Source organism: Leptonotus elevatus, chromosome 10, assembly GCF_054856555.1.
Source record: "Leptonotus elevatus isolate MCC_2025b chromosome 10, RoL_Lele_1.0, whole genome shotgun sequence".
In the NCBI taxonomy this organism is placed as follows: domain Eukaryota; kingdom Metazoa; phylum Chordata; class Actinopteri; order Syngnathiformes; family Syngnathidae; genus Leptonotus; species Leptonotus elevatus.
In genome coordinates this window covers 24,030,642-24,054,783 of record NC_141248.1, presented here as the reverse complement: position 1 = coordinate 24,054,783, position 24,142 = coordinate 24,030,642, and the positions used below count along the sequence as shown (strand labels likewise).

General features: G+C 40.0%; 4 protein-coding genes across 8 annotated transcripts in view; 3 read left to right on the top strand and 1 right to left on the bottom strand.

Moving 5' to 3' along the window:
* Positions 1–5,048, top strand: part of flnba (filamin B a) — a 41,777-nt gene extending 36,729 nt beyond the window's left edge. Inside the window, exons 42-48 of the mRNA XM_086086068.1 lie at positions 450–587; positions 662–777; positions 880–1,012; positions 1,094–1,267; positions 2,338–2,556; positions 2,683–2,895; positions 3,945–5,048. Coding sequence (XP_085942194.1) covers positions 450–587; positions 662–777; positions 880–1,012; positions 1,094–1,267; positions 2,338–2,556; positions 2,683–2,895; positions 3,945–4,132 — 1,181 coding nt within the window. The 3' untranslated portion in view covers positions 4,133–5,048. The remainder of the gene's footprint in view (positions 1–449; positions 588–661; positions 778–879; positions 1,013–1,093; positions 1,268–2,337; positions 2,557–2,682; positions 2,896–3,944) is intronic.
* An 827-nt stretch (positions 5,049–5,875) lies between these two features.
* On the top strand, positions 5,876–12,069 carry dnase1l4.1 (deoxyribonuclease 1 like 4, tandem duplicate 1). Of its 5 annotated transcripts, none has more exons than XM_086087610.1 (10): positions 5,876–6,047; positions 7,970–8,055; positions 9,042–9,130; positions 9,246–9,329; positions 9,397–9,509; positions 9,586–9,698; positions 9,827–9,984; positions 10,317–10,413; positions 10,590–10,662; positions 11,336–12,069. In XM_086087610.1, exons 2-10 carry the CDS (start codon positions 7,975–7,977, stop codon positions 11,527–11,529), a joined length of 1,002 nt encoding a protein of 333 aa, XP_085943736.1. In that variant the 5' UTR covers positions 5,876–6,047; positions 7,970–7,974; the 3' UTR covers positions 11,530–12,069. The 5 variants fall into 5 exon arrangements, with proteins under 5 accessions (XP_085943736.1, XP_085943739.1, XP_085943738.1 ...); XM_086087613.1 differs by having other exon boundaries at positions 5,877–6,047; positions 7,967–8,055; positions 10,590–10,656; positions 11,339–12,069; XM_086087612.1 differs by having other exon boundaries at positions 5,877–6,047; positions 7,967–8,055; positions 10,590–10,656.
* On the bottom strand, positions 12,012–13,481 carry tma7 (translation machinery associated 7 homolog). The gene is made up of 4 exons (XM_086087614.1): positions 13,331–13,481; positions 12,994–13,049; positions 12,755–12,842; positions 12,012–12,367 (listed from the first exon to the last, which is right to left on the bottom strand). Exons 1-4 carry the CDS (start codon positions 13,344–13,346, stop codon positions 12,333–12,335), a joined length of 195 nt encoding a protein of 64 aa, XP_085943740.1. The 5' UTR covers positions 13,347–13,481; the 3' UTR covers positions 12,012–12,332.
* ccdc51 (coiled-coil domain containing 51) lies at positions 13,476–18,823 on the top strand. The gene is made up of 6 exons (XM_086087608.1): positions 13,476–13,624; positions 14,226–14,314; positions 14,394–14,553; positions 14,770–14,907; positions 15,029–15,400; positions 16,904–18,823. The coding sequence occupies exons 2-6, from the start codon at positions 14,310–14,312 to the stop codon at positions 17,357–17,359; spliced, it is 1,131 nt and encodes a 376-aa protein (XP_085943734.1). The 5' UTR covers positions 13,476–13,624; positions 14,226–14,309; the 3' UTR covers positions 17,360–18,823.
* Positions 18,824–24,142: the final 5,319 nt, after the last annotated feature.

Genomic DNA, 24,142 nt, shown 5'->3' with positions numbered 1-24,142 from the left:
TTTTGAAGGAAAAACAACTCCCGAAGTCGATGCTAACTTCCTGTTAGCATTTGAATGGGATCCTCACTTCGCTTTTAGCATTAGCACTAGGGTAGCGATGTTTTAAAAACAAAGCATGTTTTGTATTTAAATATACAATGGATGTACTTCTTGACGTCGTTTGTTTAGTTTTACAGCTAACTCCAACTGTGGTGTCATTAATTAAACATCTTCAAGTACGCTTGGGGACAACAGAATATAACACATGCTACACACTTGCTAGTTGCTAATGCTATTACGCGAGTAAAATGGTGCATTCAGGGTACTTTCGCAGCGTCGGAAACTTCGATTTTCTTCGATAACGTTTTAAGGGGGAAATAATCGGCCAATTGGCCCTAATCATGAAATTCGGTAGACGTGTTTTCTGGTTTTCCAAGAAGCCTCACTGACTCATTTCATTCCATCTGCAGCCGAGTTCAGTATCTGGACCAGAGAGGCCGGCGCCGGGGGCTTGTCTGTGGCTGTGGAGGGTCCCAGCAGGGCCGAGATCTCCTTCGACGACCGCAAAGACGGATCCTGTGGCGTCTCTTTTGTGGCACAGGAGCCTGGTAGAGAATTTAAAAAAACTTGTTGATGGCCTCCGCTGTTGGTGTATGTGTGTGACGCTGACGTCATCCTCCAGGCGACTACGAAATTGCCGTCAAGTTCAATGATCAGCACATCCCCGATAGTCCCTACCTGGTCCCTGTGGAGGCCCCCACCTACGACAGCCAGCGCATGATGGTCACCGGACTTCAGGTGAGCCGCCATCTCACATGGTTTTGACAAACAAAAGTTTTTTATAAAAGCATATATTGGAAAATACAATTAGACATAAAAATACATCAAATATGTTAACAGAAATCAGGTCTGAAGGAGAATCAGCCGACCTCCTTCAACGTGTCAATGGAAGGGGCCAAAGGAAAACCGGAGGCTAAGCTCACCAGCCCCTCTGGAGCTCAGGAGGAGTGTGCCGTCACACACCTGGAAAAAGGTGCGTGAATGTTTGTGTGTGTGTGTGTTTGTGTCGGTCTCAACAATCATCCTCAGTAACTTGACTTGCCCTCCATCCCAGACAAGTACTCGGTCCGCTTCATCCCCCGCGAGCGAGGCCTCCACACGGTGGACGTCAAGTTTGGCCCCCAGGGCCGCGTCACTTCCTTCAGCGTCATGGTCGGGTTGCCCCAACAGGCCGGAGATCCCGGACTGGTCTCGGCGTACGGTGCCGGGCTGGAGAGAGGCACCACAGGTTTTTTCAACTTCCAATTGCCATTTCCCAAGAGAAAAAAATCTGTATTTGTCAAGAAAATCCAGTCATACTTTTTCAAGAAATAAAAGGTTTTACATTTTCCAGACGTACATTTCCTAGATAGTTGTATTTTTTTAGATTTTTTTTGCCCCTCTTGAGTGTTTAGTGTTTTTTTAAGATATACTTTATTTAGATAGAAAAGGTTGTTTTTTTTATGAATTTTTGGAGATTTTTTTAAATTAGGATTTTCAGGATTAGAAATTTTTATTAAATTTTATATGAGAAAAAAATGTGGATAATTTTATTTTTTTCTGGATCTAATGTGATCTTTTTGAAGTGTTTTCTTTAGATAAATAGTTTGGGTTTTTTCAATATGAAGTTTTCGACCCCCTGATAAATAAAATAGTCCAGTTTATAGAAGTATATTTTTCTAGATTATTTTTCAATTGGTTGTCCTAAAATTATGGGATAGATTTTTTTCCCCTAATAGATAATTTAAAAAGTCCAGGATAAAAAAATATTTTTTTCCCCCAATACTTTTTCCTGCAATTATGAGAAAATGTTTTTCTGGAGAAAAGTTTTTTCGTGAAATAATTTTACAAATCCAGAATCAACAAAATTCTATTTTTTTTTTTTTAGATAAAATGTTGCGTTCTTTCAAGAGACCGTTAAAAAAAATCTAGATAAAAAAAAGAAAAAAAAAGTTTTCTGGAAATTAAGTTAATTTTTTTGTGTGTGTCTTTTTTTGGGGGTGTTTGTTTTCCTAGGATAAAAACATTTTGAGCACAGGTAGTGGTACCTGCCGTTGCCTTTTGTGCAAATGGCTTGTGTTGGTCTACAGCTGTTCCCACGGATGAATCAAAAAGGCGTGTGCCGCATCAGGAAGGCTAATCTTGTCATACAGCGACACTTGACAAGATAAGCAACAGAAACATTGATTCCAGCAGAAGTTAGGCAGCAGTTGCCGGTACATGCCACTAGAGGGCTCTGACGTAGCAGACAGCGTAGAAACGTGACTGCTGTGATTGTTCTGGTGACATGTTTTGAGCATGCGTGCGTCCCGGCGGCAGGCGTCCAGTCGGAGTTCACCATCGACAGCGCGGCGGCGGGGCAGGGCGCGGTGGCCGTGACGGTGGAAGGGCCGTCCAAGGTCCAGATGGAGTGCCTGGAGGTGCCCGGGGGCTACAAGGTGCTTTACACACCCATGGCGCCCGGCAGCTACGTCGTCGCCGTCAAGTACGGCGGACCGCACCACATCGCCGGCAGCCCCTTCGTCGCCAAAGTCACGGGTCGGCGCACGCTTTCGCTCCTCTTGTTATTCTAACCGTCCTACCTGAATTGATTGTTGACGCGAGAAGAAAAGTTGTGATTGCACAATTTGTGTGATTTTTAGTGTGACAATTGTGCCCTTTCAGGTCCTCCTTTGGTGAACGTGACCAACACCAGCGTGTCATCCACGCTGACCTTTGAACCCTCCGCGGAAGCGTCGGTGGTCAGCAGCAGCAACTCCTCGTTGCAGAGCGCCATCGACAGGTCGGACGCCAGCAAGGTGCTGAGCCGAGGCCTGGGCCTCAGCGAGGCTCACGTGGGCCAGAAGAGCAGCTTCTCCGTCGACTGCAGCAAAGCCGGTCAGTCCCGTCGCGCTCGCGCTTGCGCTTGCGCTTGCGCTCGCTCCCGCAACGGGACGGCGTTGCAAGAAAAGCATTTTCAATATTATCATTCACTTCTTAAGTCATCTTTGATATTTTCCCGCTTCCTGGTTCTCCACAAATCAGCAGCCATACATTCAAGAGATAAATAGTAATAAACAACATTTTAGTAAATGTATTGCTTTTGTTATGAAAATGTAATTTTAACTTAATAGTATTTTCGTGAATGTATTGTTATTGTTGTGCATTTTATTTTTATTTTGCTAGGGTGACATTTACGATCTGTCTCGACTGCAGATGAAAAATAGCCATTTGGCTAATTCTGGCATATTTACTGAAATGTTTATTATGTACTGTGCCCGATACAAATAAATCAAACATTGAATAAATATCAACTAAAATTATACAAATTATACAAAAAATAATTATTGCTTCCATGAAAAAATACACATATGAATGAAAAACCTGTACATCAAATTGTTTTATATTTTTAGCTCTATTAAAAAAAAAATATGCAAACTGATATATAAAATAAAAGATTAAAACTTACTACTTAATAATACTAAAATGTCAAACAAAATTTTACTGAGAAAATATATTAAAAATGTATAATTAATTTTTTTTTAATGAAAACAAATGGATTGACTACAAAGATTTATATAAAATCTAAATATGAAATCTACATAAAACAAATGGTTTTGACTGTAAACGTGCAAACTAATTATATACAATAAAACATTAAAAATAATTCGTTTTGACATAAAAATATCTTCATTTTCTACAAATGTAATATGTAAAAAGACAAACTGTTTGGACAAGAAAAATGTGCAAATATTAAACCGATAAAAGAAAAGTTGAAAACATCTGGTTGTCATGATTGACATCCATTTTGTCCAATGCGGAGATGATAATTTGCTGGAAAGACAGCTAATGTCCAGCCAGGGTTGAATTGGAAACACAAATCACAAGGAGTAACAAGACTAAATTGTATGTCGCCCCCCCCCCCCCCCCCCCCCTCTCCCCTCCAGGCAAGAACATGCTCGTGGTGGGCGTGCACGGCCCTCAGGTTCCCTGCGAGGAGGTCCTGATCAAGCATCTGGGCGACCTGCACTACAACGTCGGCTACGTGCTGCGCGAGCGCGGCGACTACATTCTGGTGGTCAAGTGGGGCGAGGACCACATCCCCGGGTCGCCCTTCCATGTCGTCGTGCCCTAAGGGCCGCTGGTGTCCAAAGTGTGGCGTGGGGGCCCTTTGTGGCTCATTTTGTTGTTTTTGTATTTGTCCCCCGCACCCCGAGGTATGTTGAGAGCAGAATTGAAGTGACAACATTACACTGAAAATAAATTAAAAGACTAATGTGCTAATGCTAATAATGCTAATGTATTTTAGCATCAATACTACAAGCCTGATTTTTTTTTGTAATATATTTAATTAACATATTTTGATTTACAGTTCTGAATGAAACTAATAGGCAAAAAATGTTGGGGGGACCATGACAAGATTTGTACAGTGGTGCCTTAAAATCCAAGTGGCAGCAAATAATTTTTGGGGGAGTTGAAGTTTATACTCAAACACAGAAAATGAGCGGTTTCTTGAATGAGCGGTTTCTTGACCTTCATTAAAGATTTAAAAGTAAACTAATATTCAATATTTTGGACACGCCTGCTATAAAATAAAAATCCCATCTCGTATTTTAATTTGAAAACATTTAGACCCAATATTGTGAAAAATGTTGCACCTGATCACAGTTGAAACACTAATGCTAGAAATGTTGCTAAAAACTTTTGAAACGTTGCTCAAATGTTGATACACAACTGGAATTCCTTGTTGAGTTATTTTTAAGAAGTAGCGTCATAATGCAAAGCACTCAAAATGTTGCCAAAACTGGAAGTGGAAAACAAGCCGTGTCTGCTTTGTCACTCCAGTCCAGCAGGGGGCAGCATAAGCGAGACAACCTCTTGCTGGGCTGTACGCACAATTCTGTGACTACTGATTTCTCCCACAATCTTTTCTGTCATTGTTGTTTACTGTCATGTTGGTGCATCACTTTTATCTCAGCTTGTTTGGATTTGAATGTTGGCATGTCAAAAGAGAACATGTACATTTCACAATTAAAATCATCTGCAATTAATGAGTGCTGGCTTTTTATTTTAATACACAGTACATTTTAACCAAAAGCATGTACCAACCAATATTTTTATTTTATGATTTTTATTCATTTTTTTTTAATAAACGCACAATCAACTATTGTTGGTATTTTTTTTAAACAATAATTTAGAATCTTAACGGCAATAAAGTTGCTTTGTTTTTAGAAATGTTGCGTAGAATTTGTGAAATTTTTCAGTCTTTCGAGAAAACAAAAATTTGAGAAATGTAAAAATATTTTTTTAGGAAAGTAGTCATTTTTAAGGGGAAAATATGAAATAAAGCTTTCTTTTTTTTTTTTGAAAAAATGCTAATTTTGCAAGAATAAAGTTTCATTTTAGTGGAGGGGTTTCCCAACAAGAAACAAATTCAAAGCACAAAAGTAATAAAAAATGGGGAGAAAAGTGAGATATTTGTGTGTGTAATCCATAAATTGTAGTTTTTCCAAGAAAGTCATACTTTCGCGACAAAAAAGTTGAATGTTCAAGAAAAGTAGACTCTTACAGGCAAAGTACTTATTTTTCCCAGTATATACTTTCTGTTGACATTTAATGGGGGAAACTATATAAATGGCTTAATCCAAACAAAAAAAAAGGTTGGATTATTTTAAGACTTTAAAAAAAAAAGGAAAATATCATTTTCAATTTTTGAAAAACATTCTTCCAAATGTGTTCCCCAAAGAAGAAAAATGCCCATTTTGACGAGTTAACCACTTCCTGTGGGTGTGTCATTCTTATCTCAAGCAATTTGACTCCCGAAACACACCCCCAACCTCTCGCCCCCGCGCGCGCGCGCACACAGCACATAAACATAACACGGTTCCTCCTATTGGTTGAGGCCTGCGTGCGTGTGCGCGCGTCTCTCGCTCGGCACTGTTGCGCTTGTGTTATGGTTGAAGGTGAAGCGTCTCCTGACTTGACTCGCCAGCAAAAGAGACGCCGCACAAGACAAGCGGACTCGCATCCTCTTCCTTGACTTCCTGCAGGTGAGCAACTACTTCCTGTGCGAGAAGCTTCCCCAAGTATTTCCCCAACGCTCGTCGTCAAGCAAAGGAAGTTAGGAACGGCAACGCCATTGTTGTTTTCAACCCGGGGGGTTTGTTGCGTTGGTGATGTGCGTTTGGTGTGTCGAGGCTTCAGTATGGCACGACAAGTCTTGACAATAAGAAATGCGACATTTTACTGTCAATGGTCAACTTTATGGAACAGCGTCCTAAATGTGACAACAATCTCCTGTTATGTAGAGGCTTTAAATGTGTGAAGATGATAAGCCAACAGGTGTCGTTTTACTATAATTGAAAAATGTATTCCGGCAAGTGTTGCCTGTTCTTGTTATGGCCTGTAGAGGCGTCCAATGTTTGATTCAGCAACAGGTGACTTTTTTTTTTGGGTGGTCGGTTGAATTGAAAGACGTTTTGGCAAGTGGAAGCGGTCTCTCTTTACAGGTGACATTTTACAATCAATTTAGTTGAAAGACTTTTTAATGGTGTGACAACAATGTCCCATACCGTTAAAAAAAAAAAAGGGATAAACTTGAGTGGACAAGTACTTTGTTGGTTTAGTGTCATGTCATGTGGGACATTCCTGTCTTGCGCCAGTCGTTGCTTCCGTCAGATTGGCTGAGAGATAAAACACAGAACTTGTCTGGGTGGAATGTGTTTTTTTTTTTTTTTTAATGAATTTTGAAACCCGTGAAAGCTTCCTATCCATCCACACATGGAATCATTGAAAGGTACAACTTCCCTTAAAAAAATAAAATAAAAGATTTGTATCCCCTTAACATATAATAATATAAAAAATAATTTTTTTCCCTCTTCGCGTGACATTCAAACCTCTTCATTCCCTCAAATGCAGGCGAGGGTCTGACTTTGTTTTGGGCCACATGAGCCGGATGTGACGTGGCAAGACCTCAGGCGACGTCTGCGGTTGCAGCCGGCTGCCAGCGGACGTGCCGCAACACAACTCCAACCTCTCATTGAGGCTGTCAGTCATCCAGAACAAAAGAAATGGCGGACACAATCGTAAAATGCCACCAGAACTTTTAAGTTGTCCTCTAATTTATTTGCCGATGCTTGTAAAGACCATGTGTTGTGCAAAACAAGCATATTTTCAAGAAAAAAAATCAATGGACAAATCTTAATCTTATAATAATGAAGTCATATATATATATATATAGGAAAACGCGTATTGCATTCATTTGGAAAAAAAAACTATTTTGTCAGACTTTTTTGTTTTTGTTTTTTGTATGATTAAATTCTGTTTTGTTGAATTTTCTAAGTACTTTTTTCTTTTTTTAAAGAATATTTTTTTCTGTTTTTCTGAACATTTCCCCCTGTTTTTTTCCTGAATATTTTTCATTTTTTATACTTCCGTCCCTTTGCACCCATTACACACACTTCCGCCAGTTTTCTGTGTGACATGGATTGCACTCACTGCCAACAATGAGGCACTCTAAGCTTACCCCGGCTGCAGAGTATTTGATGAAGGGAAGATTCATTTTCCGCCTCATTTTTTGCTCAACGCTTGATTGAGCCTGCTATAGCGATGACTGTCATTTTTGAAAGTGATGTTAAAAGTTTGTGAAGCCCTCCACGAATGTTCCTCGTGCTTTCTGACAGCTGCTTCACATCTGTGTTTCATGAAGACCTTTACATTGGTTTGGGGCTGCTCCATCGATCATAAAAAAGGCGCAGCTGCTCTTGAAAATGGGACTCCCAAGAAACCAACGAGCACACACGCACATAAAAGAGGACTTGCTTGTCCTTCTTTTTAAGTGTTGGCAGCTGCATAGTCGGACTTAAAGCGTTTGTTTTGTGTAAATGCCGTGATGCCTAACGTGCCTTTTGCGTGTTCAGGCACATGCAGCTTCAACTTCTTCTTCTTTGTCGACTCTTTTGTTTTTCAGCAGCCGCCATGAAAATTGCCTCGTTCAACATCCAGAAGTTTGGACGAAGTAAAGTATCCGACCCGGAGATCGTTCAGATCCTGGTGCAGGTAACACACACTTTAATGTTCATATCCAAATATAGCCGACAGGATTTCAACTTGATTCATTAATATTTTTTAGATATTAAAATGTGAGCGGTAAAATGGATGGGTGGATGGATTCTATAATTAAATATAAAAGGACAACTGATTATTTGAAAAAATCTCTTATTGTTGTATTAAAATACTCTTTTCTTTTCTTTTTTTTAAAATTACATCTGATTATTTGAACAAAAGGAATAATGCAATGTTCTAAATTAAATCACTCTTGAAAAATGTAAGATTTAAAAATAAAAGATAGTTTTTGTTTTTCCATACTAATCACATATATATATATATATATATATATATATATATATATATATAAAAAAAAGCAAGTGATTATTTGAAAATTAAGAATTACTGCCTTATTATTGATAGTAAAGTTTAAAAAATCATTAGTACATTTAAAGAATATGACATCTTATTAAATATTTTATTTAAATAGTAAGAAATTCTGACCATTTGAAACCAAAACCATTATATTTTGTTAAATTAAAATGTGAAAATAGCCAACAAATTTAACATTGACTGATTTTTTTTTAAATTTAACGGAAATGTTGAAAAGTTAAAAAAAAACTTTTTTTTTTAAATTAAATTTGAAGACATAATACAACTAAATATTTGAAAACAAAGGACAAATATTTTCATTGAATTAGAATGTCAAAATATTCAACAGATTATTTAGTGATAAAAATAACATTAATATATTTAATACGTTAAATTGTAAGAAAAAAATGCAACAGATTTTTTATTGTATTTTTTTTTATTCACGATGGTTTAGGGTTTTATCGAACATATAAACATAAAGAAAACACATTACAAATTTAAAATATAAATTGAAGTAAAAACAAGAATAGGAAGAAAGAAAAGTTCATATGTTCAAAAGATTTGAGAATGAAATCCATCAGATTATTTAATGATTTTATTGAAATATGTCAATATTTGCCCCCCAGATTATCCGTCGCTATGACATCATCGTGATCCTTGAGGTGGTTGACGTCAGCGGCACGTCCGTCAAAACTCTCCTGGATGCGCTCAACACGTACGTCCGCCGTCCAAAATGCACTCGGGACCAAAATTAACTCTTTTACTGCCAAACGTTACAAAAATGATATATATTAATGTGTGTGTGTGTGTGTGTGTGCGTGTGCGTGCAGGGCCGTGTCTCCTCACTACACTTTGAAGATCAGCAGTCGGCTGGGACGAACCCGCTACAAGGAGCAGTTCATGTTCCTCTACAGGTCGCCACGATGACGTCGTCTTTCAGACGACGTCGACTCTAAAGAATTTCTCACGTGGTCCGCGCAGGGACGACTTGGTGGACCTGGTGGGCTCGTACCAGTTTGACGACCAGGTGACGGACGGCGGCGACGTCTTCGCCAGGGACCCTTACATCCTGAGATTCCGATGTCACCGCACAGGTGGGAGAAGTCAATGAGTGTGCGTGGGTGCGGTGCGGTGTGTGCGTTTGACGCGTGCGCGTGTTTCCCGCGGCAGTGCTGAAGGACCTGGTGATGATCCCCGTCCACACCAAGCCCGAGGACTCGGAGATCGAGCTCGATGAGCTCTTCGACGTCTTTCAGCATGTCAAGACCAAGTGGAGGACCGACGTGAGGGATATTTTCAGCATTCTTGAAAATTCAGTTTCTTAAGTTCTCCGGCTTCACTTGGGAACAATGAAATTTGATGGCCGAGTTTGAGTTGTCCTCATTTGCTGCAAACGTCACGCCCGCAACAGAACATGATGATCTTGGGCGACTTCAACGCAGACGGCGCGTACGTGTCCGAGAGAGACTTGCAGTCCATTCGCATCCGCAGCGATAAAAACTTCCACTGGCTGATTGGCGATGACGTCGACACCACGGCCAGCGTGGGAAACGCGCATACGTATGACAGGTAGGATGCAGAGGTGCTGGTGTTTTATGTTATGCTTGTTTTATGTTATGCTTGTTTTATGTTGGGTTGAAGTAAAGCGCTTTGTAAAAGCGCCGTATAAATAAAGATGACTTGACTTAAATCGCAAGTCTTTAACATTCAAGTTTCAAGTCATTGTGGCTAAAAATCAAGAAAGTCAAGTTTCACCATGAGTCTTTCAAAAGTCTTGTAAAGCAAAGTCCTAAAAAGTCTGTGTCAAGTCAAGTCACGTGACTCGAGTCTCCCAACTGTGGATGGACGAGAGTAGACGTTGACGCTAACAAACGGTGCCAATTAAAATGTCCTGGTTCCAGGATTGTGGTCTACGGAGACGACATGCTTCGCGCTGTGGTACCAAACTCCGCCAAACCCTTCAACTTCCAGAACGCGTTCGGCCTGAGCAATGAGCAGGTGCGTGGTGAAGCAGCATGTGGCTCAACACCCGAGATTGTTTGTGCCGGATGACAATCTTGGCTGTGCGCTTTCCAGTGCAGAACTGTGAATGCCGAGATCAACATAAAGACGCTGGGATTAATCTGACGCTTGCGTTTCGATATTGACGCCGATATCGTGCGTTTGTGTCGCAGGCGCTGAAAGTCAGCGACCATTACCCAGTGGAGGTGGAGCTGAGATCTCTCGCCACGCCACAAGAAGATGAAGGTAACTGCTGCTGATATGACGTTAGCACAAGACATTGACAGCAGCACAGTGACCTAAGGGTTAGCATGACTGCTTTACAGTTCTCAGGTTCAGGGTTCGAATTTCGGTTTGGGTCTTTGTGCGTGGAATTTACATGTTCCCCAATTTTCTCCCCTAGTCTAAAAATATGCATGATACTGTCACTGAAGACTCCAAATTGTCCTCAGGTATGAATTTGTTTGTCTGTACGGGCCCTGCGATTGGCTGGCAACCAGCGCAGGGTGTCGCCAATCTGCAGCATGACCTGATCTTGAATTCAATCTATGGCAAGAAAGAAAAAAAGCATAATTTCACGAGAGGAGCATCATCTTCACTAGATGTTTCCGAGATGCTTAGAATTTTCAAATAGTATTATAAGTGTTGTGACAGAGATTATCAACGGTACGAGTATAGACCCTTGTGGAACCCCACAGCCCCTTTTGCACCGCCTGTAAAAGTCACCGGTACCCTTCTGTGGTGGCATCACATAAACGATGAAAAGTAATCTGAAATATGCTTTAAATGTTGCATTATTTTGACAAAGTTTACTTTTGAGTCTTTTTTTCTTCTCTCAAAATTTTACCACTTTTAGGAAGAATCCACTGGTTAGAATAGAAAACTAATGCAATTTGTTTTCCGGTGAAATCTACCCCAGCAGGTCCGCATTTGGACAGTGAACTGCTGGAGCTGAAACGAGGAAACCTGCTGCTGGAGCGAGAGAAGCTCAACCTGGAGATCCAAATCCTGCAGATGCAACTGGCCAAGATGCAACGAGGGGATGAAGAAGAAGGAGGACTACTACAGCAGCTGCCACGGCGGCAGCCGACTTCTAGCTGCAAAATGCTCTGAGACGACACGCCGCTCGAGGCCAACGGACTCGTTCGAATCTCCTCCTCGAGGGCGACAGTAGAGCGTTTCAACATTATTCTGCTGAACTTGAGATGTCAACATACGAGTCGTTTCCAGCTCCACCAGTTGAATAATTAACATTTCCAGCTCAGCAACATCATAAGACCAACATGACCACTTTTACCTCGGGCCACTTCATGGAGACACCATTTTGTTCTAATCATCTGGTATTTCATGAAAAAAAAAAAAAAAAAGCTCATTAAACTATATCTTAACAAAACCTGAAATTTTTTAATATGAGTTTTTTTTATTTTTTTTGCCATCTGTATCACGTAGCTGTCCAATGAAAAACACGCAAGTCCCATTTGACGGCAAAGATCTCCTGCCAACTGTCATAATACAACTTCCTGGAGATATTCTGCCCCCTGTAGGTGGTTTGCTATCAAAGCTTACTGATTTCAATCATATACTGTAGATTTGAGGAGATTTCAAAACATTTTATTAGTCTCTTTACAATAAAATGTCCTAAAAAAAACCAAACATGTTAGATTTTTTTTCTTGTATTTTAACAACATCATTATATCTCAAATGTTGCCATTTTGACCAACCTTTTATTTGAAAATGGCTGGTCAGTGTTTATGACCCAAAAAATATCAGTGTGAAATCTGTGACTCCAGTTAACACGACCCGGGAACTGTCGCAGAAAAAAACAACAACACACTTTTAAGCCGGAGCAAAACAAACCGGACACGCTGCAGTCGCGGTAAACCCAGGCGGGAATCATCGGGACGATTTGGAAGGCTTCACTTCTTGCCTGATTTTTTGATGCCGCTGCCACCTGGTGGAGAGAAAATACAAGACAGGGCATGAGAAACCCTTAACAGCACAGCAGGTGCACCGGCTGTTGATGGGGATAGAGGCCAAGCTCTACTACATGGAGCGAGAAACTCTTCCTATAATCGCCTCTTCATAAACAGTAAACACTTAAATACCATGCCCATATTTGGAAGTGGTTGCTTAGCAGCCTACCAGGAAGACGCATGGTTGCTATTCCCACTGGTTGGTCAGTTGCTGTTTAGCATTCTGAAATCACTGCGCCAAACCCTCTCCTATTGGATATGTCACAGCCACGCTGCGCTCAAGTAAACCATTTTTATTGCCAATTTTGTTGGCGTACGCTCGCAGCTATTGCTCAACTGTATTTGAAATGTGTTTCCATTCATACCAAGTGGTCCTTTTCCAGAAGCTTTGGCCTTCATGGCCTCCAAGGCCTTCTGGTCCTCCTTCAGCTTCTGCTTCAAAGCAACTTCATCCTGCACACACATTTAGCACACTTCAAAATACTGAAATGGCAATTTATGGTACCATTTATTATGCACAAAACAATTGCATTGAACCTAATGCGTGCATAGCAATTTGCTAAATAACAAATGCAATGTAATATAATATGTTTGGGAAACTTACGTCATCCATGTCCTTGTTTTGTTTTTTGGGAGCCTTGAGTGGTTTCTTTTTGCCTCCTGGCAATGACATAAAATGCGTTATTGTCAACTGAGATCAAATCTGACTGCCAGGTATGAACAGAACAGAACTTCAATAAATGCATATAATTATTTGACATGTGCAATTAAAAATGCATTGTCGCCGTTTGGAGAGTTGTTTGTTTTAGTCTTATGCCTGCTCGTGCACCTCTCGTTAGCAAGAGCTAACTAGCTAATCAACACATGCAATCACGTTACAGTTAGTTTTAATGTTATACTAATAAGAATATATGATGCAGCGATATAAAACGGCGTCTCACCTTCCCTGCCGGACATCTTTTAGCGTTAATATGAGCGAAAGTAGAAAAGGGTGGAGCGTTTCGATGATAATGTTGTATTGCCTCCAATCTCGTAGCGAAGAAGTCGCGCTGTAAAGACCCCACCACGCCAGTAAAACTTTTAACCCGGAAATAGAATCACCATCATATGCCTGATCAAAACTTACATGCTATCATCTGGCTAGCTGTCTCTTTTCGCATTAGAATGACGACTTTGGGACACTGGAAAATATTGTCCCAGTGACATGTTTGTATCGGAAACGCACAAGAATACAGGTATATTTGCTTTATATATAAATAGAGCACATGACAGAGCAAGACCGGGACGTGATGCTAAATGCTAGGTTGCTACCATTGGAAATGGGTAGAGGGCATTAGCAGCAGCTAGTCGGGTAATTAAAAAGGATGGACAGATAAATATTGTTTGTGATTACACATTACTGTCACATAAGTACAAGGAAACGAAATATAGAATGCTAGAAGTGCATAAAATAGCATACTGGGTGGACCAATAGTAGGTATTCATTTTTTGTCTTCTTTTTTTTTTTTTACAGTTGCAGTGAATACTGTCATATAATGATATAAATTGAGTAAAAAAAAAAAGAAGCTGTATCATACAGGTCGCGAAAGAAGGAAGACCAAAATAGTTGTTTTAGCATGGGAAACAAGAAGCAAGATGCAAAAAGTGGTAGGCAGAACAAAGATTCAAGCAAACGAAGGGAGGATTTAAGGTTACATGAATAAAAATCCACTCTTAGGGAAGGTTGAAACTTGGAAAGAAAAGATGCCAGAAAAAAACTAAACGAGTCGATGTAGTCTGTTAGGATGCTCTCCCTGATGCTAAAATGGTTGCCTGCATCTAACCAATCACTTACAGGTGGTATCTCTGGAGCTGGGGACAAATTGCAGTTCCGATTCTTTCCATATTGCAGTTCCGACTCTTTCCATATTGCACTTCTCAATGAGGTATGTTCCCGTTAAAACGACACTACAATAGACCACATGACAGTACATTGATGCGCACTGTGTACGCTGTTCACGCCAGGTACCGAGTTCATGGCTCGGGCTGCTGGTCCCGCCTCTTCCTGCTCGGACCCCTGCCGGTCCGGGCGCACGCGGTCCGGACCTACGCCGCTCATCACCAACCCACTGGCCCAGGCCCGGCTGGTCCTGATGTGAAGGAGCGAGTTCTGTCTGCCTTACAGGTAAATAAAACACTTTAGAACCTGCCGTTTTTCACAAAGAAAATAATGAAAAAACAATGGTAACTTCAATTATTTCATTTGGTCCTTTTTTTTTGCAAGGCAAAATTTGAGTTATGCATGAAAGAAATACTAGTAATTAAATATTATTAAACCACTTTATTTACTAAAAGCCATTTTACTTTTACTTTATTTATTTATTTATTTATTGTTGTCCAGCATGCTGCTCGGTTGGGGCAGCAGTGGAGCCAGAAGTCTGCTCTGATGGCCGCCGCCACAATGAACAGCTGGTGGGAGAAGTACGAGGAGTTTGTCGGCCTCAATGAGGTCCGCCAAGCGCAGACCAAAGTCACAGAGGTCAGAAACAAAAACCCAGACTGGACTAAATTCAAAATAAAAGCCAAAAAAATGCAGATTTGTTTCCCCCCACTAATTTCAAGCCAATCACAAAGCTTATCCATTCTGGATGACGTTGCAGGCAGAGGCGGCATTCTTGACGTCAAGGGGGCTTGTTCGCGAGGCGCACGGCAGCCTGGAGGCGGTGCAGGGTCGGCTGAAGGAGGCGCGGGCCCGCCTGGAGCGCGTGTCCCGGGAGGAGGCCGCCTACCTGGAGCTGGCTACCCTGGAGCATCGACTGCTGCTGGACGAGCGGCGCCTGCGCGCGGCTCACGGGCACGCCGAGGCGGCCGAGCGCGAGACCTTCGCCTCCTTCTCGGCCGCCGTGCGCGGGAGTCACGAGAAGGAGCGGACGCGGGCCGAGCGCACCAAGAACTGGTCGCTCATTGGGTCGGTGCTGGGCGCTCTCATCGGCGTCATGGGCTCCACCTACATCAACCGCGTGCGCCTGCAGGTGAGGATGCGGCAAGAAAGGGCTTGGCTTGCGTTCACTTGCCTGTTTTTGTTGTTGTATTTTTGTAGTTGTAAGATTAGTACAATTAGTATATTGATTGTAAATATTAAAATAAAAATATTTATGCAATCAACCATCTTAAATATACATGAAAGACAAGACAAACTTTATTAGAAAAGAAAAGTACATACATATATATATATGTAAACAATTGTACATACACAACAAAATATTTCTTTTTCAGCTATGACATCATTTTTGTGCTACCAGTATTCAATTTCAAAAAACAAGATTACGAAAAGGGTCTAGGAAAAAGTAAAACGATGAAAAAAGCAATATCAGTAAATAATTGTTTAATTTAATTTCTGTAAATTATAGCATAAAATATTAATTAAAAATTAAAAAAATGACTAATATGTTTAACATTTATTATTTTTATTTAAAAAATAATTGTTTAATTGGTTTATTGTAAATAATAAACAAAAATATTAATACATATTTTTTACATATATTAAACTTGTTTTATGTATTTTAGAAACTGGTTATTTGTTGTAAATGATCAAATCAAACAATATATATTTTTAAATGTTATTAAATAATTGGTAATCTTTTAAAACAATCAAATCAACGCTATTACATTTAACAATTTGGAATTTATTTTATTGTTTGTTTGATAAGTAATCTTTGAAAATTAAATAATTTTATATATGAATGAAGTAAAGATTTTGCTAATTATTTTTTTTGTATTTCATGTTTTGCAATACTTTAGCCCAATAAACATTATTCGTTTTTACTAATACATGTTTTTACTAATGCTACACAAATTTTACTTATTTTGAAATTAGTTTAAAGCTGCAATATGGAACTTTTTTCCCAAAAATAACTTCACAGTGAGCTTTTTATTTGACCATTTATGACTCATATGCCTTCTAGTTAGTAGATTAATACCTTAGCTGTTCACAATGGGTACTCCTGCAAGCTTCTGGCCAATAGTTTTCAGACTGCAATCGGGTTAGAATTTGATGTGCGTGGTGTGTATGTGAAGAACGGTATGTGCAGTTTCATTTTTTGCCAGCAGGTGGCAGTAGCGATTCGAAATGGAATATTCTACTTCAGTAGCTTTAAGTAAAAATATGACTAATTATAATGTAATCATAAACAATAAAACAAAAATAAGGTGTTAGTTAGACTCAAATAATGTATTTGTTATCATTTTAAAATATTTAATATAAATATATGAAAATTATATTATTCATGCAATTAGTTTAAAACAAAATTACATTTGTTATAATTAATTGAAGAAACAGTTGATGATTTTATGTATTTAAAAAATATATTGTCATATAAAAATATATACCATAAAAATATTTATATTAAGTGTACGTTATCTTTTTATTCACAATAAGCTGTTTTGCATTTTCTTTTTCTTTTTTAAACTTCAATTATATGAATATAAACTTTTATAAAAGCTTTCAGTGCGTGTGCATGTGTGTTGTTTTGTAGGAGCTGAAGGGTCTGTTGCTGGAGGCCCAGAAGGGTCCGGAAAGCCTGCAGGAAGCCCTCCGAATCCAAGCCGGGAACCATCGCACGCAGCAAGACGAGCTGGGGGGGCTCATCGACAGCCTCAGGGTCTCCCTCCGGGGGGCCGCCGTCGCCGTCCCTGAGGGCAGCGGTCCTCCCCCCGCCGACCGCTCGCCGCTCCTGGAGTCACTTTTACCCCAAGTGTCGGAGCTGCGGCAAAGCCTCGGCGGGGTCCGCGGCGAGCTGTCCCACGTGAGGAACCTTCTGGAAAGCGGCTCCCGGCGGGGGTCCGAGTGGACGCCGGGCTCTGCGGCGGAAACTCAGAGGACGCTGGGCGAGCGGATCGGCCGCAGCACGCTATACAACGCCGCCTTCGCGTACACGGCCGCCGCACTCACCGTCACAGCTATGTACGCGCTACTCAGGGGAGGAGCTTAGAGGCGGTCACCATGGTAACACCGCCTCTCACGCTGCAGGAGTTAAATAATAATAGCAAAGGTGTTGGGGGGGTCACGTGACTTGTCTTCAGTCAGGCTTTACTCGGCCATTTTAGGACTTGAAATAAAATATGTGACTTCAACTTCAAGTAAATGACGTCAGTCTTAAATGTTTACATTTAAAAATCATCATTTTCAAGAGACATTCTTTAAAAAAAAAAGTGTAAATTCTTGGGGGAATTAAAAAAACAACTGACATACTCCTTGTGAAATAAGATGGAAAAATAGTAAAATTTGGGCTTTTGCAAAATACATTTGTACCGGAAAAAATATATATGTATTACGTTTTTTCCCCCTAAAAATTACCTTTTTAAAAAAAAAAATCCAAGAAAATGTGACAGTTCTCGAAACAACACATTACTATTAGAAAAAAAACATACAACTCTTTTTCAAAATTAAAGTTTTTGAAAAGCATTTGAGAGAAAACAAATCTAAACCATCTTTTTTTTTCAAGAAAGTGTGAGTTGTTGGGGGGAAAACAAACAAAAAGTAAGATTCAAGCTTTTTTCCCCCCAAATTACGTTTTTAACATTTATCAAATTTTGGAGTCAAAATTACGTTTTCAATAAAGTATTGTTATCTTTTCAAGCGAACCATTGAGGTTAAAAAAAAAGAAGTTGGGAACAAGCTCTCAAAAAATGTTGACTAACGTTACGTGAAGTGCAAATTGGCTAATGTGCGAAAAACTCTGAACTTGCTTGAAACTTGAGGTAAAAAAAAGAAGAAAAAAAAAGAGTTGAGACTGACTTATGATGACTTCCCACCACTTGTGCCGAGTATACTACCTTTGACGTCACTTTGCACTGGGACCAATCACAGACTCACAATTAAAAATGAAGACCAAGCGCTGCTTTGCTTGTTTGTGAGCAGCAGAGGGCAGCAAAGACACTAATTAAGCTTGTCAATGCTGTCGAGGTAACACTTTTTTGTGTTCACACGACCACAGATGATTAAAAAGAATGTCCATCATAAAAATGTCTTTGAACATTATTCCATTTTACTCTATTTCATATATTTACCATTTTGCTCAATATAGGCTTTTCTACTGTAATATATAAATGTCTACAGTTCACAGTGTTAATATTCTTATTCTTGCACTGGCGTTACAGTTAAAATACCTGTTATGTTTTTTTTTTGTTTTTTTTTACAATTTAAAACACTTCCCATGTGTTTTTTATAACCTGCATGTGGCATATTTTCACCAAGGATCAGCAATTCGTGTAGACATGTTACGACATCACATGTTGATAAATTGTGTCGCTTTAGGGGCAACGCTTTCACTATTCATCTTTGACATTTTTACATCTGGCTGAAAATGACTTGAAAGTGCCTCCAAGTCATGTACAGAGATTAAAAATATGTAACAGGTTATAATAGTTCACTCACACATTTTTTACAGACTCAATTTCTTGTTAGTTGTTTAATTTCATAATGGGTGGGTGAGAAGGCAATAAAGACACAAGTGTTTGTATATAGCATGTTACAAAGTAAATAAAAAAAAAAAAAAAAAAATCCTGTTCACTTCAAGTTGAAATGTGAAAGTGAACTGAAAGATTTGTCAGGGTTTCGTCATTGCTGTGCCGCCTTCCGTTACGTTTGAACCGACGCTATCTTATTTCTGTATTTGCGCGTACGTGCGCTGGTAAATCCTCTGCAGCAGCTGCCGAGGTTTTTCTTAGCACAATCATCATTCCCAGCTCCATCTCATGCCGGCTGTCAGAGGAGATTCACATTCGCACCTATTGGCCAACGAGGCAGCTAGCAATTTGCTCTGTGAAATTAGATTTACCCCCCCCCCCCCCAAAAAAAAAGATTGATGTGTTAATTGATGCTTTTTAAATGTTCGTAGCTCAGCAGTGCAGGTGCAAGGGGGGGGGGGGGGGGGGGGGTTGGAGGAGGCTCAAGTGGGCGTAATACGCACACTTGTGGAACACCAACATCATGTTTTTTACGTGTATGTTCATCTGTAGCTGCTTATGCAAAGCCTCGTTTCCTTAAATAGTTTTTGATGGACATTAATTTAGGTACGCTATGCTTTTATTTTCTTAGTTTTTTTCACAAATTTGGTAAATTCTTACTTCAATTCAGTGTTTTCTGAACGGCGTTAATAAACTCGATTTCAAAAGCTCTTTTTGCCCTTCTGCTTACAGGTGATGATGTCATCATGCTGCAATGTCAAGCGGATCAAAAGATATTGAAGCAGGAAGGAAGTTTTCCAGGCGGTACAGTACGTCACATGGTCACATGGTCACATGGTCACATGGACATGCAATTCAGGTCGCTGTGTGTGAATAAACACGGTAGTCACGCGCTGTGGATAAAAGCCCTACTACTTTGTTTACCACTCCTATAATTCCCAGAAGGCCGTGTTTTATGACCGCCGTGTTTTTTGAATGGCTCCCAGTGGTGACATTGTTTGTTCCTGTGGAAAAATTTCTCACGTAGGCGTGCGTCTTCGATGTTGTGATTCCAGTCGAGTTTGTCAACAATCTGCTCCTGTGCACTTTGTCCAACTCTTGCTTTGCAATGAACTAAAGCCATTTTTATGTTTAAAGGATTGGTCGCAGGGCACGCATAGATAAAGCACATGTAGGCAAATGCTGTGTTAATGTAAACAAAGGAATGGGAAATTAGAATTGCAAATGATGACTTGGATAGAAAAAACGATGTCAGATTCAAATGATGGCAAATGATGATTGGTCACCAGTCCCTTCAGATACTCCACTGTCATGGCTGCTTAGAGCGCCTCGTTGTCAGCCACGAATGCTGACAAATCTGATGGGCTAGCAAAGCCTTTGGACCGAGGCTGTGCACTGGCACGGCCGCTTTAGAGTGCCTCGTTGTCAAGCCGGTGAGCTGTATTCCCAGCGAGCGCCGGGTTTGAACGGTGACATTTTTGTGTTTCAAGCATGTCGTTTTGCGTAGCCGTGAGAAACATGCTAGACTAAGTAGCATCCATTTTTCCTTTTCACAATTTTGAACCCTCATATTTGGCGATTTAAAAAAAAATGTATCATAGAATTCTGGCAATGTGTGAAATTTACAACACATTTTTATTTCCCCAAAAATATATCTCACCGCACAATGCACAATCTGTCCATGTTGTCTTGCTACACAACTGGCAAATGAACATATCAAGTGAAAAGCACATACAATTTTTTGAAGGGTTGGATAAGAGGACAAAAAAAAAAAGCAATGATAGTCTGGAAAAGGGACGGAAAATGACATACAATGCATTTGAAGGTCAACGAGTTCAACTGAGTAAGGGATTTGTGTGTGGGCGTGCGTGTGTCCATCTTTGCTGACGCAGGATCATAGGATCAAAGATGTGAGAATGTCTAGACACGTTCGTGTGTGTGTGAGACTGTGAGTGTGTGAACGGAGCTATAGAAATGGGGGGGGGTCGGTCATTTTGTTCGAAGCGCCATGACATTGCATTGGTCTTTTCTGCATTTCAATGAAAGTTTACACAGTGGTGTATGCTTAACTTGCCTACGTCAACTTGAATCATCACCTAAAGATTTTGTCACGCTGCCAACTGTCCACTTTCACAGGACACGCACATGCTGGATAGTGGATTCAAATTAGGGATGTTCGTTAACACTTTTTTTTTTTTTAAACCATTAGCCTACTGTACAAGTATTCACATTTTGAATACTTATTATGATACAGAGCACCTTTTGGGAGGATTTGAGTTGATTTTTGTGAGAGAGAATTTTTTTTCAAAATGAGTTCTTGCACTTAATGTTTGTTTCTCGTTCAAAGGGACCCTGTGACTGTATGCTCCATATGATTTATTTGGTTGTTACTAACATAACTATGAGATTGAGATTCCAAAAATCATTTCCAGTTTCATACATTTTGTAGAAACTCTATTTGTACATACGCCGCCATTGTTGTTTGCGTGACGTATGAATGGCGCTGCTCTCTCGAAGCAAAACGGTGCGTTCGGGAGAGTGCCCCTCCCCCACGACGTGCTCTCGTTTTTCAATGCGTCTGGGTGAATGACGACGAGAACACGGCGTGGGGGAGGGGCACTCTCCCGATCGCATCGTTTTGCTTCGAGGGGAGCAGCGCCATTCTACGTCACGCAAACAACAATGGCGACGAAACAGGAAATTCGTTTTGAAAAATGAATCTCAATAGTTATGCTAGTAACAACCTAATAAATCATACGGAGCAAACTTAACATTACAGTCATGGTTCCTTTGAACAAGAAACAAACATTAAGTGCAATAACTCACAAAAAATCAACTCAAATCCACAAAAAAAAAAGATCAGGCCTTACTCATAATGTAGTTTATTGCCATATAAGATGCAGTGTATATAAGTATAACTAAGACAAGTCTGCTATCTAGTGGCGAATGCTGATATTACAACTTCAACTCCAGTTAATCCCTGCAGCGATTCGGCATCCGCGGATTTCCACATGGGCATTGGTCGTCGATTACTCCGCAGGCTATTAAAGTCATATCATCCATGTAAGATGAAACGTCCGCAGCATGTGTATTTCGTAACTTTACAGTACATTGCCGTGAATTTTTTTCACTGAGAAGTCGTGTCCTCGAAAAAAACCCTGCACTCAGATTTCCCGCTGCATATTTCCCGCTCGCATGTCAAAGACATCTGGAGGAAGAAACCACGGGCCGGCGTCCAATCGTTCCGAACAGCTGAGTGGAATACGACACGGTACCGTTCTGTCTGCTGAGGTTTTCGGACAAAAAGGTTTCGACTTGAAAGTGGAGTCCCCTTAGCAACACTGTTTGACTGCAGTGTTTGGAGAGTGTCGAGACTGATGGCAGGTGTGGCCCGAGCGGGCTGTTGTTGTAACTCTGACCCTCAAGAATGTCCAAACAAGCCTCGTCTTTCTCTACTTCCATTCGTCACCTCACTCCATTGTAACTCTCACGCAGGGCTTCATTTTCATTACGTAACATATGGAGCAGCCATTCTGTACCTTGGCTGACACCGATTCGAAGACGAAGAGGGAGAGAGACACTTGGAAAAAGTCCCTTTGGCTCAGCAACATGAAATTTGGTAGGCATGTCTATCATGAGAAGACCCACAAAAAAAGTCTGAAGAACTCGTGTCTTAATACATACAGGAAGGGAACCATTTTGGTTTGAAGTGACCTTTTTGGTCATTTCTAGTCATCTGTGAAAGATAAAATGGTCCAAGCCATTTAATTTCTTTTAATTCAGCCCCCTGAAGCCAATTTCACATCGTTTGTTTGGTGTGTCCATCCTGAGTAGACAAGGTGGTTATATAAAGTATCAATTTGACCATTTATCATTGAGGTACTCTTCATCAAGATTTTCTGAAAATGTCCTCGCCAAAGCCAGTTCTACGTTACAATATGAAATTTGGTGGGCCTTTCTATCATGAGTTGACCCACCAAAAAAGTTTCAAGGACCTACGGCGTAAAATGAACAGGAAGTCAGCCATTTTGGTTTGCAAGATGGCAATTTAAGGCTAGATTTGTATTTATTTATTTTTTGAAAATTCGGCTCCCAAAGCCCGTTTGACTGAACAATATGACATTTTATGGTCATGAAGTCAGCGATTTTGGTTTGAAACCGCCATCGAAGAGTGCAAGGGATCCAATTTGAAGCACATATAGAGAAATGAAAAGACCCATGTCATTTACTGTACGCACCAGAAGCTATCGTAGTTGTGATTTATGATTGAGATTAAGGTGCTTGTGATTTATGGTCAGAGGTAATTCTAGAAGAAAGGTTATGATTAATGATAACATGAACACATTTTTCTAACCGACGAACTTGGACCGTGTTTTTTTTGGTGGTTTTTTTTTTTTCAAACTAAATCCTCAACAACTACTGTAAATCAGCTGCAGATTACTAACAAGCCCATAACAATAAAAACAAGTGTGGTCAGTGGAAGAATCCAAGATGGTGACTTTGTAATTATTAACTGCAAACTATCAGCAGGAATCTTGCAAAAGTGACAGTAAAAATTGCAACACATCACGCGGATTGACCGAGCAATGGCAAGAGGAAATGGCAAAAGGACAAACAGGAAGTGAGGAAAAGGGTGAAATACTGTAAGTTGTTGTACACAATGATTGGCGGCAGTAAACAATGACATCATCATTTCCAGCCAGTCCCAATGATTCTTCTTATGTAAAGAGATTATTTATGTAATATCTTAATCCGCATTGTAGGAAGGAGCGGCATTGGGGTGGGGGAGGCATTTAATGGGTAAAGGGTCGACTTTTATACCATTGAAGTTATCTGATGAGAATCTTTTTAGTACCAAATACAACAAATACCAGGAAATAATGGTGACATTTTGGTTTGAAGTGGCCATTTTTGGGTCATTTTGACCATTTCCAAGGTGGAATTTATTTGAGAGATTTAATATATAAATATATTTTATTTATTTATTTATTTATTTATTTATTTATTTATTTATTATTTATTTATTATTTATTATTTTTATTATTATTTTTTTTTTTTAAGAAAAATTCATCCCCAGAAGTGTGTTTGATCACTATCATGAGTAGACTAGACCCAATAAAAAAATATCACAAATGTTGAAAATCACCCGTTTTTGTTTCAAGGTGGTCATTTGAGGGTCAATTTGGTCATTTTCATGAATCCTACAATGATGAACTTGTCCTTGAGATTTGTTTGAAAAATCCTCCCCCGAAGACAGTGTTCTCTGTATTTCCCCCTCTCCGACAAAGGAAAACTTGTCCTAGCGA